Source organism: Erpetoichthys calabaricus, chromosome 13 (genome assembly GCF_900747795.2).
Source record: "Erpetoichthys calabaricus chromosome 13, fErpCal1.3, whole genome shotgun sequence".
Lineage (NCBI taxonomy): Eukaryota > Metazoa > Chordata > Cladistia > Polypteriformes > Polypteridae > Erpetoichthys > Erpetoichthys calabaricus.
The window spans coordinates 119,488,124-119,500,832 of record NC_041406.2 but is presented as its reverse complement, the minus strand read 5'-3'; the positions used below and the strand labels follow the sequence as shown (position 1 = coordinate 119,500,832).

The window sequence follows — 12,709 nt, the reverse complement described above, 5'->3', positions numbered from 1 at the left end:
TCTATCTATCTATCTATCTATCTATCTATCTATCTATCTATCTATCTATCTATCTATCTATCTATCTATCTATATGCTTATCTCATATTTGCCAGGAAGCACCTGGATAACCGTAAGCCTTTTGAGAGACTGTTCTGTGGACAGATGAAATAAAAGTGAAACTTGTTGGACAACATGGGACCAGTTGTGTCTGGTGCAAAGCAAACATTATTCTCCAGTAAGAGCATCATGCTACAGTCAAACATGATGGTGTAATAACTTAGAACCTGGATGACTTATATAATTGAAGGAGCCATTAATTCTGTTCTGTAATAGAAAATTCTTAAGGGTATCCTGTCTTCCATCCGTGAACTAAAGCTAACGTGTGTTTGGGAGTTAAAGCAAGACACAAAATCAAGTCCACATGAAAATGGCTGAAAAGAAGCAAAATATACATTTTGGACTGGCCTAATCAAAGTCCAGACCAAATCCCAATATACATAATGTAGCAATGTCTCTGAATTGAAGTAGCTCTATGTAGAATAGTGGGCTGAAATTCATATACAGTGGTGTGAAGACTTGATGTTGAATTATACAAAGTGTATGGTTGAGATAAAGGAACCACATCTGAATATTTAGTGTATAGGAGCAATTATGTTATCACACAGTGTCAGTTGAAGTTGAATAACTCTGTTCATTTAAATAAAAGACATAAGTGCAGAAAATGTGTTATTTGTGCATGTACTGTAGGTACTGTTTATCTGATATTAAAAACATTCAGTGTCAGAAATTAGCAATAACAGAGAAGATCTGGAAAGGGGCAAATATTTTTTCACTGCACTGTATAAAATTCATGTCAGGGCTGTGAAAGTTAAATGTGGTCCACACCTTTAGCAGAATGATGTTGATGCACTCTGCTTGACACTAGATCTTTGCTGGCAGTGCAGGCACATTACAACCACTAAAATGCACTAAAGTATTTATTTTTTATAATGAATTTCACAGTCAACACTACCCCAGTGGAGGGCACAAAATTCTGATCAGCCCCAATGCAAACTAAAACAGGAGAGAAAATTTGAACAGAATATTTGAACTTTGTAAACAGCATAGCACAGGGCATTCAGAGTCCCAAAGGCAGTTAATATAGAGAAAACAATGGGTGGCAAGGTGCTATAGTAGGTTTTGTTATTTTTAATGTCACTGTTCTCTGTGCCCACTGTTATGGACTCATTCATACAGGCAGACCAAGTATGGTACACAGGGGCACAGCATCTTCATTTAGAATTGCCGAGCCAAGCACAGGACTAGGGAGCCAAAAGACAACTGGAGAATTGATAGTCAGCCTAAAGACAGACTAGTATATTTCTGTCCTCTGTCAGCACACTATCCTTGTTGGGAGAATGAGAACTGTATGTAGGCATTGTGCTATTCCTGTATTTTTGAAGGTGGGGTTTGATTCCTTCCCTGTCCTTGTTTGGATCCAAGAGAAGGAGCCTGCACATGGAGCAACCAGAATATAAGGATGGACCTATGGCCAACACTTTGAAGCTGCCGGGCGGAAAATTATGTCTTCCGTCCGAGGCCGGGCGGAAGATTATGTCTTCCGTCCAGTAAAGATCCTTTCAGCGTGGCAAACGAAAGATGGCAGACTGCGTAGGTCAAGATACCCACATACTTGATATGTCTGTCATAAGCTTCCCGTTTGTAATACCGCGTGAAACCGTCAATAAAGAGCTAAATTATCCTTTATGCTTCTCGTGTAATCTTGTAACCATCATATTGCATGCAGGAGGGGGATAATACCTTTTTATTATAATTATTTAAATTCAGGTTAATTAAAACGCCGCAATTGAAAAGAACACATTTCCAGAGAGCTAATGCCTCTAAAGGAAACACAAGGTTGACAGGATTTGTAATTTCTCTTCAGTGTTGTATACTGTATATTTCCAATTACTGCATTTATTTTTTGGTTCAAGTTGAATGTTCTCAGAAAAGAAGGCAGTTCAATCCTTTTGAGCCCTTATAGCCTGGTTCTTGGCAGTGCAGGCTTCTAATTCCACAGAGGAGTATAATATGACACCTCAGTTCTGAATGATCTCATTTGAGATCTCTTTGACACAATGATCTGTGTTAAAACTTCAAATGCTTTTTACCTTACTTAACCTTGAGTCACCACTTCTTAAAGCATCTCTCATTATCAACTTCCACTGCAGTTCCGTTTCCAGTTGGGAAACAGGGCTAATGAAATTGACTATTTTCACTTTCAGGAAAAGTGCTCACCTTTGACACAAGCCTGGACCAAGCCGTACCATTCCCCACAGCTGTCACATTGTAATGAGAAGGCGTTGTGATGGTTTGCCATGACGTATCCCTGTGTACAGACATACAAAAGCTCATCTCCCATTTCAAAGCCAGTATGTCCTTGCAGAGCAGTATGGGGGAAGGAGGGCGGGTCTCCACATGGCTTATCTACAAAGATACAAATTGCAGCAAGTTATTGCATAGTGCTTCTTCAAAATTAAAAACATACGTTTCCCAAGATAAGGCTGCCTTAAAGATCAAAGCAATAAGAGTCTAAAATTGCTACAATTTTTGCTTAGGAAGGGATTTTTGAACCCATAGGCTTGAGGATATAATTCATTACCTGTAGAAGGAACTCTGCCTGCCACGTATAGAAAGCTGGAAGGTCTGGAGGCTGCCCTCTACTTTTAACTGAGCCTAGATTTTCATGAGTTCTTTAATTTATATGGTGCCATTTGGGGCATCAGTGTAGGAGACGTTTAAGGCCAAGTGTTTTCTGTCAGTTTCTCTCATGTACAATAGTCATATGTTTCAACCATCTTTAAACAATATAGCATTAATTTCATAGAAGTCAAATGGTATCTGAACGTTAAGAGACATTTATATTGAGAACTAGGGGGCTTTGCCTCCTGCTAGCTTCGCTCACCAACCCTTTTCCCCCACCTGTTCTAAGCGCCGTTGTGAAGAAGGGGGCTGAACGCACTCCAAGGAGATGCGGTTGCTCCTCCTAAACCCCTCTTAAACAGTGATACAATGTGAAACAAATAAGTTGGTTTTTTTACCTCCTCTTTGCTCAGTCAGCTGCTGGCTTGCTGCTGCTATTGTGCCGCATGATCTGCATTTCGTGTGGTGCTTCAAACATTTAAAAGCTTGTACAACACCTGTCCTTTTGTCTCACTGTCTTGTCTCTCTTGTCCCCCAGACATCCTCAAACACTATGCAATCTCTTTTCGCTGTTCCATTATTTCACTTTGTAATATTTTCCGTTTCTTTGCATTAATGAGTTAATTGACTCTTTTGAATTTTCCTACTTCCATTATCTCTAACCTGCTCTGTATGTGTATCACGGGACTTGCTTCCAAAGCTTTTAAGTATGACGTGACTTGTCCGTCTCGCGGGACATGAATGTGTCTCTCTGTCTCATTTCCAAGGATCATGTCGCGCTGCAAGATTTATTTTTATAATAGAGAAATATCTTTGCATCCTTTGAACAATTACACTTCAAATATCCATCCATCCATCCATTTTCCAACCCGCTGAATCCGAACACAGGGTCACGGGGGTCTGCTGGAGCCAATCCCAGCCAACAAGGCAGGAAACAATCCTGGGCAGGGTGCCAACCCACCGCAGGACACACACAAACACACCCACACACCAAACACACACTAGGGCCAATGTAGAATCGCCAATCCACCTAACCTGCATGTCTTTGGACTGTGGGAGGAAACCGGAGCACCCGGAGGAAACCCACGCAGACACGGGGAGAACATGCAAACTCCACGCAGGGAGGACCCGGGAAGCGAACCCAGGTCCCCAGATCTCCCAACTGCGAGGCAGCAGCGCTACCCACTGCGCCACCGTGCCGCACTTCAAATATAATCTTCCAATATCAAAATCAAGCCTGCCCAGTTTTCCTCAATGATTGATGCTGTACTATACCATAACAATGAAGAAAGAAGAGCAATCGCCGCACTCAATCGATTTACTTCAAAGAGATGACCTTAGAAAACATTGGGATCAGGAACTTTTAATTAGAATTTCAAAAAATCAGGGGTGCGGAAATCCAACGCCCGACTCGTCCGACACGGGTAAATTGACCGTCGGACAAGCGTGTTTTTCTGTTTCAGTTGTCCGTGGACAAGTGCAATTTTCTGGAGAAAAAATATTATATGTGCTATGCAGGGCACATTTTACCACTACTTTAACATTTTAAACATTTGGGTACGTACTTTGTGCGGAAACGGTCTACTTAGGCATGTTCTTCATGTCTCAAGTTGGTCTTCAATATTGTTTACAAAATGACGGCTGATTTTTCAAAGGGGAAGCACTCTTACGGTCTTACATAAGTATTTTACCCTAATACTTACACGCTTGGAGATGCGGTCATTTTTTTCATGCTGACATTACGATGTAATCTGATGATTTTTCATTATAATCAATAACTTTTATATATTACCAGTAACGGCGTACTGCACGATAACATGCAGTGAATAAATACACTTGACTTGAGCATTCATAGTTTTCATCCTCTTTCTCTGTACATTTACCATTCATTTGCTCAGAGGTTGATGCGCTTGCTGCTTCCTGAGCAGCTCTTCTTTTCTCCACCGTAGCGGCCTGCTGCTTCTCTTCTTTTGTTGGCATCTTTTCGCGTTAAAACTGATTAAGTTAGTTTTTGTGTTGCAATTACTTAGTACATTCTCTTTAATTTTTCACTTAAACTGGCACTTAAGTCTTCAGTCTGCCTCAAGAATGATTAGCGAAGGTGGTGGGGAATGAGATCGGCTCCCATACGCATGCGCCACCCTGCTGCGCACTGCCGAGAATTGATTCAACAATAAAATAAAATAAAAATAAAGAGTAATACAAATCATCACCCCGAAAGCGGATAGTAGACGTCACGTAGTATACTGTATGTGTACCAAATTTCAAGTCAAAAGGTTAAATGGTTTGCGAGCTACAGGTGATTTAAAATCCTGGACAGACAAACAAACAGCCACGGTAGCGTATTATAGAAGAAGATTGATAAAATTCATTGCTTCTACATAAAAATGCAGTCATTTTACTTACAATACAATTGTTTTCACCACATAACAAAGCTTGTTAGGCAGTTAATCTTTCCTGAAATGTGCGATTTTGTGTAGGTTGTGATATAGTGGGTATGGAAAGTATTCAGACACCCTTCAATTTTTCACTCTTTGTCATATTGCAGCCATTTGCTAAAATCATTTAAATTAATTTTTTCCCTCATTAATGTACACACAGCACCCCATATTGACAGACAAAAAAAAGAATTTTTGAAATTGTTGCAGATTTATTAAAAAAGAAAAACTGAAATATCACATGGTCCTAAGTATTCAGACCCTTTGCTCAGTATTTAGTAGAAGCACCCTTTTGAGCTAATACAGCCATGAGTCTTCTTGGGAAAGATGCAACAAGTTTTTCACACCTGGATTTGGGGATCCTCTGCCATTCCTCCTTGCAGATCCTCTCCAGTTCTGTCAGGTTGGATGGTAAACGTTGGTGGACAGCCATTTTTAGGTCTCTCCAGAGATGCTCAATTGGGTTTAAGTCAGGGCTTTGGCTGGGCCATTCAAGAACAGTCACAGAGTTGTTGTGAAGCCACTCCTTCGTTATTTTAGCTGTGTGCTTAGAGTCATTGTCTTGTTGGAAGGTAAACCTTCGGCCCAGTCTGAGGTCCTTAGCACTCTGGAGAAGGTTTTAGTCCAGGATATCCCTGTACTTGGCCGCATTCATCTTTCCCTCGATTGCAACCAGTCGTCCTGTCCCTGCAGCTGAAAAACACCCCCACAGCATGATGCTTCCACCGCCATGCTTCACTGTGGGGACTGTATTGGACAAGTGATGAGCAGTGCCTGGTTGTCTCCACACATACCGCTTAGAATTAAGGGCAAAAAGTTCTATCTTGGTCTCATCAGACCAGAGAATCTTATTTCTCACCCTCTCAGAGTCCTTCAGGTGTCTTTTAGCAAACTCCATGCAGGCTGTCATGTGTCTTGCACTGAGGTATGTGTGGAGACAACCAGGCACTGCTCATCACTTGTCCAATACGGTCCCCACAGTGAAGCATGGCGGTGGCAGCATCATGCTGTGGGGGTGTTTTTCAGCTGCAGGGACAGGACGACTGGTTGCAATCGAGGGAAAGATGAATGCGGCCAAGTACAGGGATATCCTGGACAAAAACCTTCTCCAGAGTGCTAAGGACCTCAGACTGGGCCGAAGGTTTACCTTCCAACAAGACAATGACCCTAAGCACACAGCTAAGATAACGAAGGAGTGGCTTCACAACAACTCTGTGACTGTTCTTGAATGGCCCAGCCAGAGCCCTGACTTAAACCCAATTGAGCATCTCTGGAGAGACCTAAAAATGGCTGTCCACCAACGTTTACCATCCAACCTGACAGAACCGAACTGGAGAGGATCTGCAAGGAGGAATGGCAGAGGATCCCCAAATCCAGGTGTGAAAAACTTGTTGCATCTTTCCCAAGAAGACTCATGGCTGTATTAGCTCAAAAGGGTGCTTCTACTAAATACTGAGCAAAGGGTCTGAATACTTAGGACCACGTGATATTTCAGTTTTTCTTTTTTAATAAATCTGCAACAATTTCAAAAATTCTTTTTTTTGTCTGTCAATATGGGGTGCTGTGTGTACATTAATGAGGGAAAAAATTAATTTAAATGATTTTAGCAAATGGCTGCAATATGACAAAGAGTGAAAAATTGAAGGGGGTCTGAATACTTTCCGTACCCACTGTATATTGAGGAGTTAAGAAATTTATTGCGTGACAACATCAATTTTGATGAGCTGTCAATAGATCGTTTTTGATTAGTGAATATTTCATATAAAACAAGTTGGTTTCGCACTGTCAGTTTAGTAAAAATAAAGAAGAAAACATTCTAACGGTTTCCAAAGGTTATGAAATATCTATAAAAATCTTCACTGTAACTGTAGTATGTGAAACAGAACTAGTGTAGCTATAATGAAGGCATTGTTTATTAGTGAGTTAAAATGATAAGGGAATCTTTTACAAAATGTTCTAGAGCAAGGTGGCAAAATACAACTCCCTGAAAGAACTTTTTTCAGTTTTAAAATGGAAGGCAGTTTTGGTATCAATAAAAGAGATCAGAAAAAATAAACTATTTTTCACTTTTGTTATTTGTTTATGGACAAGTGAATTTTCTAAGTTTACTAGTCTGTGGACAAGTAGAAAAAAAATTGATTTCCACACCCCTCAAAAAAATGAAATAAACTCTTAATCATTTTGTATAAAGCACGGTGTAATTCAGTTAAAATTGTACATCACATTCATCTATCTCTATTACAGTACATAACAGTCTCATAACCACTTAATACAATTTAGGGTGGTAAGGGTTGGTGCTTGTACTAGCAGCCATTAGTGCAAGGAAAGAAAACAGCCCTGGATATGGCACCATTCCATCACTTTGACATCTCACACATTCACTTTTGGACCAATTTAGAATCTCAAATTAACCTAACGGGCACATCTTTAGAGATGTGGGCAGAAACACAAACAAGGGGAGAAAATGGAAACTTCCCACAGATAACAACTAGACATAAGAGTCAAACCAAGATCTGTGAAGAAGCAGCCGCAGTAACAAATGCACTACCATGAGGCCCATATCCTGACTAATGTTATCCGAAATATGTCTGAAACAAGGCTCAAATTGTGCATGCCTTGTTATGTCATATGTCTTCAGAATGTCCTGCACTCAAATCATACAGAGAAAGAAAGCTTTGCTTATTTGGAGGCACAATTACAGTAGTTCAAATCCTCTCATGAAAAATCTGCTTTGAAATCTTACACTGCATTGCTTGATCATCACCCCATCTTCTTTAGTCTTATTTAGTAGAATCCTAACCCACCCTCCATAACACAGTGGGAAAAGGTTGTCTTACTTTACTTAAAATTAAAACACACACATTTTCTTATAAGGAGTAGTAAAACGTTCTCAGAATTTACCAAAAATTCTTTAATACTGACTTAAAAAAAACAAGACCAAGACAGGCAACTTTTTGATGTATTAACACCTCTGAGGGACTTTTTCATATTGGGTTATCTGAGTGCATATGGTATTTATTCAAACTGAGTACAGGATGGGCATTGAGACTGATATCAAACATAAATGTTTGGCATGTAGTAGATCACAGTTGTCGAACTCCAGTCCTCAACGGCCGCAGTGGCTACATGTTTTCATTCTAACCATATTCTTCATTAGTGAGCTGTTTTTACTGCTAATTAACTTCTTTTGCTTTAGTTTTAATTAACTTGGCTCAGGCCCCTTAGTTGTCTCTTTTTCCTTAATTAGTAGCCAAACAATAATAAGACATCAAACAAGCCACCATATGACCAGGTCACCTTTGCCCATCACACAATATCTGAAAATAAATAAAGGTGAAGGTCTCAGTAAGACTGATCTCTCAGGTCATTGAAACATTTTGTTGGTGTTCTTAGAAAAAACAGAAAAATCAACAGATTTGGAAATGTCTGCTGTGGCAGAATGAGAGCAGCAACAAGCCATTGAATTAAATAATGGGCTTAATTAACAGCAAGGATCAGCTTCTCGTTAAGAGACTGTGTGGAGTGAAATTGGTTGGAGTTTGAAATCCCAGTTTAGCTGGTCATCTGCTGGCTCATTTCACGTCTCATTTCTGTTTGGCTGCCATTTAATGAAGAAACAAATCCATTCAAAAATACAAAAACAGGACTATTGAAATGAAGGGAAAATGAGTTAATTAGCATTGAAAACTACTCACTGATTAGGAAAAGGGTTAGAATGAAAACCTGTAGCCACTGCTGCCCTCCAGGCCCAGAGTTCGACACCCCTGTAGTAGATTATATATTTGGTTAAATCTATGTATTATTCACAGAATGTAATTTATAAAATCTATTAAAAAAAGGATCTGGATGAGATATTGCGATAACTTGGCTATTAGTGAAATGAGCTGATTGGTCTCATCTCACTTTTGAAACTTACCATTTTGTAATTTGCCCAAATGTAAAAATGTAGAGGGGTGCATTGGGCATCACACCTGATGAAACAGAAGGTTCTGGTGTAGTAAACGCAGTCTCTTGGGCTGGGTTTTTATTTTATTGTTTGGCATAAGTCTCAATACTGGATCTGTGCGTCACACTTTGGAACCCATGTCAGGAGAGGCTAGTCACATACTCGTAAAAATATCTGAGGAAAGACTGGGTAGCCAGCTGGATGAAGTCTGATGGATCGTTAATTTCACTGAGATTGCACATCAGGCTGTTTCCTGGGGTACTTCCTCTTTTCTAATTCCAGTAGGCTTTTAGTCTTAATTTTGTGGTCATTTGAATTAATTTGTAGAAAATTTTGCAACACAGTAATGCAGTGTGTTGTGCCTTGCAAACCCAGGGACCTAGGTTCATTTTCTGGCCCAGTCACTCACCATGTATGGAGTTTAAGTGGCATTCTTGTACTTATTTGGAATTTCATTCAGTAACTCTCTTTTTCCAGCCTCTAGGGTAACTATAAATTAGCCCTATGTGAATATGCGTATGGCAGCATGGCAGTTTGCTTTGTAATGGATTTACAACCAGTACTTCTATTGTTACATATACTGTATATGTAAACTGTTTAATTCATCCTGCGTAGTCTCGAGCAGCTATGCTATTCTGGCTTCTTTATGATTGCTATAAAAGGTACTGCATAAAACAGTTTTTGACTGATCAACCAACAATTAAATATACAGTAGGTCACAAATGATAATAACAGTTGACCTTACCAACCTTTGTCTTTCACACAGAATGAATCATGAAGACTGTCTGTTTTCTCTGGTCTTTCAATCTTCACATCCACTGCTTGTATAATTTGCTGCCCACTGCCTTGACCATTGCACACTGTAGTTCTGCAAAGAACAAATAAACATGAACTCTCCAGCAGCCTGTATGAGGTTATACTGTTCTATTGTCAGTTCTCTTTTATAAGAAGAAGTCTGCTGAGTCAAAGGGCTCATTCCTAGTAAACAGAAGGGTAAAATTGTCATTTACAGAATTCTACAAAAACATGTATAGACTCCAACAAGCTGGATATCTAATAGATAAATGGCACCAAACACTGTAATTGAGAAAGTCTTTTACATGTTTTAAAATCCTTTGGTTACTTTGATTTTTCCCACCTCCCCAAAAATGCATATGTTACGTTGACCAGCCATTTGACATTGCACCTGTGCGAGTATGCATGAGAATAATAATAATAACTTTATTTATAAAGCACCTTATCATACATTTGCATGTATATATCTACATTTTACCTATATGTACATGGCAACCCACTGAGTAGAAACAATTTGATGTTCTTAAAGTAAATGAAAAGATACAAAAGCAAATAAAGCAGTCCATAGCAGTTTCCATTGATTTAAGATGTGGAGGGAACTGTGATGGTCTGGTGCCCTGTCCAAGGATTTTGCCAGTGTTGCCAGCGATAGGCATCAGCGCCCTGTGAACCTGCTCTGGATTAAGCAGGCATGAGAATGTCACATTACATTAGATTATCAATGACTGAAAAACAAATACTGCCTACAGTGTCAGCCATCAACCTACCTCTTAGCGAGGTAACCAGTAGTGGCTGGTATGAGACTAACTATATAAAACAAAGACTGATTGAGTGATTGAGATGCCCAAACCACATAAACACTGTGGTTGTAATGTAGAGTTTTGCTCTGTTTAAATCCAAGAGCACCACAGCATTATCTGTTGTTCAAGAACTTAAAATGTATGCACTTACTAAAACATCCAAAGCATAAGAAATAATAGAAACTGACACATTGGTTTCAAGGATGTCACATGCAAAAGTTAAAGAGCTGGCAAATGCTAATGTGACTGACACTAAGAAGCAATAGATATAAATGCAGTGTCATATCAAGGGACCTGTGGTGGTGATCCATTTGTCTGATGTCAGCATAAATGAAAGCAGTGATGTTGGAATTCAGCAGCAATAAGTAAAGTGCATTTCCCAGAGTCAGCATAGTGTAAAAAAAAAAGAAAAAAAGCATTACAAGTGCACAAACCCCCTCACAGAACACAGGGCCACTCAAGACTTAATGTAGATAGATAGATAGATAGATAGATGTAAAAGGGTTGCGTTCACTCACCCGGCTTCTGTCCACATGCTATAGGTGCTCAGAAAAAACAAACACCTTATTTCTTGAGGAGTAAATGTTCAGCTGCCTTTCAGTGTGGCTAGCGCACTCACATAGCCCTCAACGCAGACCTAAGCAACTCTAGCAATGGCAGCTTGCCAGTCTCCTGGAACACTGGGGCATTGAGACACTGGCTCAGATAATTACTGTAAGGCAGGAAATGGCAGCTTCTTAGCAGCAGATCCTGCTTGCCAGAATCCAGTGCTATTTCTAAACATCTAAAATGCTTGACAGGGATTTCCAAACATGATGATGATGTGATGGAAGTAAAGACCTAATGATGTATATCACTTGCATAATACTTTGTTTTCCCATGCAGAGGTGTACCCTTCAGCTGTCAGAAAACACCATGTCAAACTTGTATGTGGAGGTCATTCTTTTGTAAAGCTCCTGGATACATGTCTTTGGAAAGGGGGCCAGGATCATTTGAAGCTATAAAGGGAATATGCTACATGGCCATTTGCAGCAAACTCACACAGAGGATCTTCGCATCTGCCGTGCTTTGAAGTTTAAAGCACATCACACTCATGTGGCCATCTATTCTTTGAATACCTACCAATAACAATATTACATCTTGCAAGTCAGGAGTCCAACTATAAACCATCACTATTTTGATAATGGAAAACTGTTGTGATCAACTTTACTATGCCCTAAGTCTTAGAATGTACCTCCCATATCTGCAAGACTCCATATGACTGAAACAATCAACAGACGCCATTAAGGAAGAGCGAGCTGCTAAAGCAAGATTTATTTACCAGTGCTTTATAGTATAAACTACCAAAGTAGCTGAAATTCGGAGGTCAACAAGAAAACGACCTGTGTCCTCTGTGTAACACATATGCATCCCACTATCCAGATTTAGGACTCCTACATTCTTTAGGCATTTTCCTTTGACTCCTGTACACTTATATAGTTCTTAATACAGTATCTTCTTCATTTGCACATTATTTGAAGCCAATGACTATATCTGTTGGCAGTCAGGCTACTGACCAGTAATTAAAGATAGTTGCCAAAACTTCAGTCAGTCTGCTCGTGACAGTCAGATCTCCCCACTCAAGCCTGCTTACATGAGCGCCAAGGTGCATTTTGCCTGATTTGAATTGCATGTGCGTTACCATGCACGGGCAATATTTTTGAACTCCCTTGATTTAGTTTGGAAAGAAGGGTTTTAATGGAACCCTGACCCTGTCCACTTTGCCTGCTTTCTACCAGGGTAACTAGTTCACAGTATCACTTGTCTTGCTTACAGCCACCCATACATTTTCTAACTTGCTTATTTAGTTCAGAATTGTGGGGAGCTAATGCCTCCAGCGATTTTGGGCATAAGGCATTAACCAGCACCACATGGGGTACCAAAACATTGCACAACTTAGATATTCTAGCAAATACATTCAATACATTCGTTTATAGTAATTCTTCATGTGCCCCAACTAATTTTATAGTCATGAATTAATTACATGCAGCTTCTTACAGATATCTGAAGGGTGGCTCACTAATAAT

At 39.7% G+C, this 12,709-nt stretch overlaps 1 protein-coding gene across 1 annotated transcript in view; it reads right to left on the bottom strand.

Annotated features, from left to right (window-relative positions):
* susd5 (sushi domain containing 5) overlaps positions 1-12,709 on the bottom strand; it is a 64,648-nt gene that overhangs the window by 6,588 nt on the left and 45,351 nt on the right. The window contains 2 exon segments of the mRNA XM_028817531.2: positions 2,260-2,448; positions 9,798-9,916. Coding sequence (XP_028673364.2) covers positions 2,260-2,448; positions 9,798-9,916 — 308 coding nt within the window.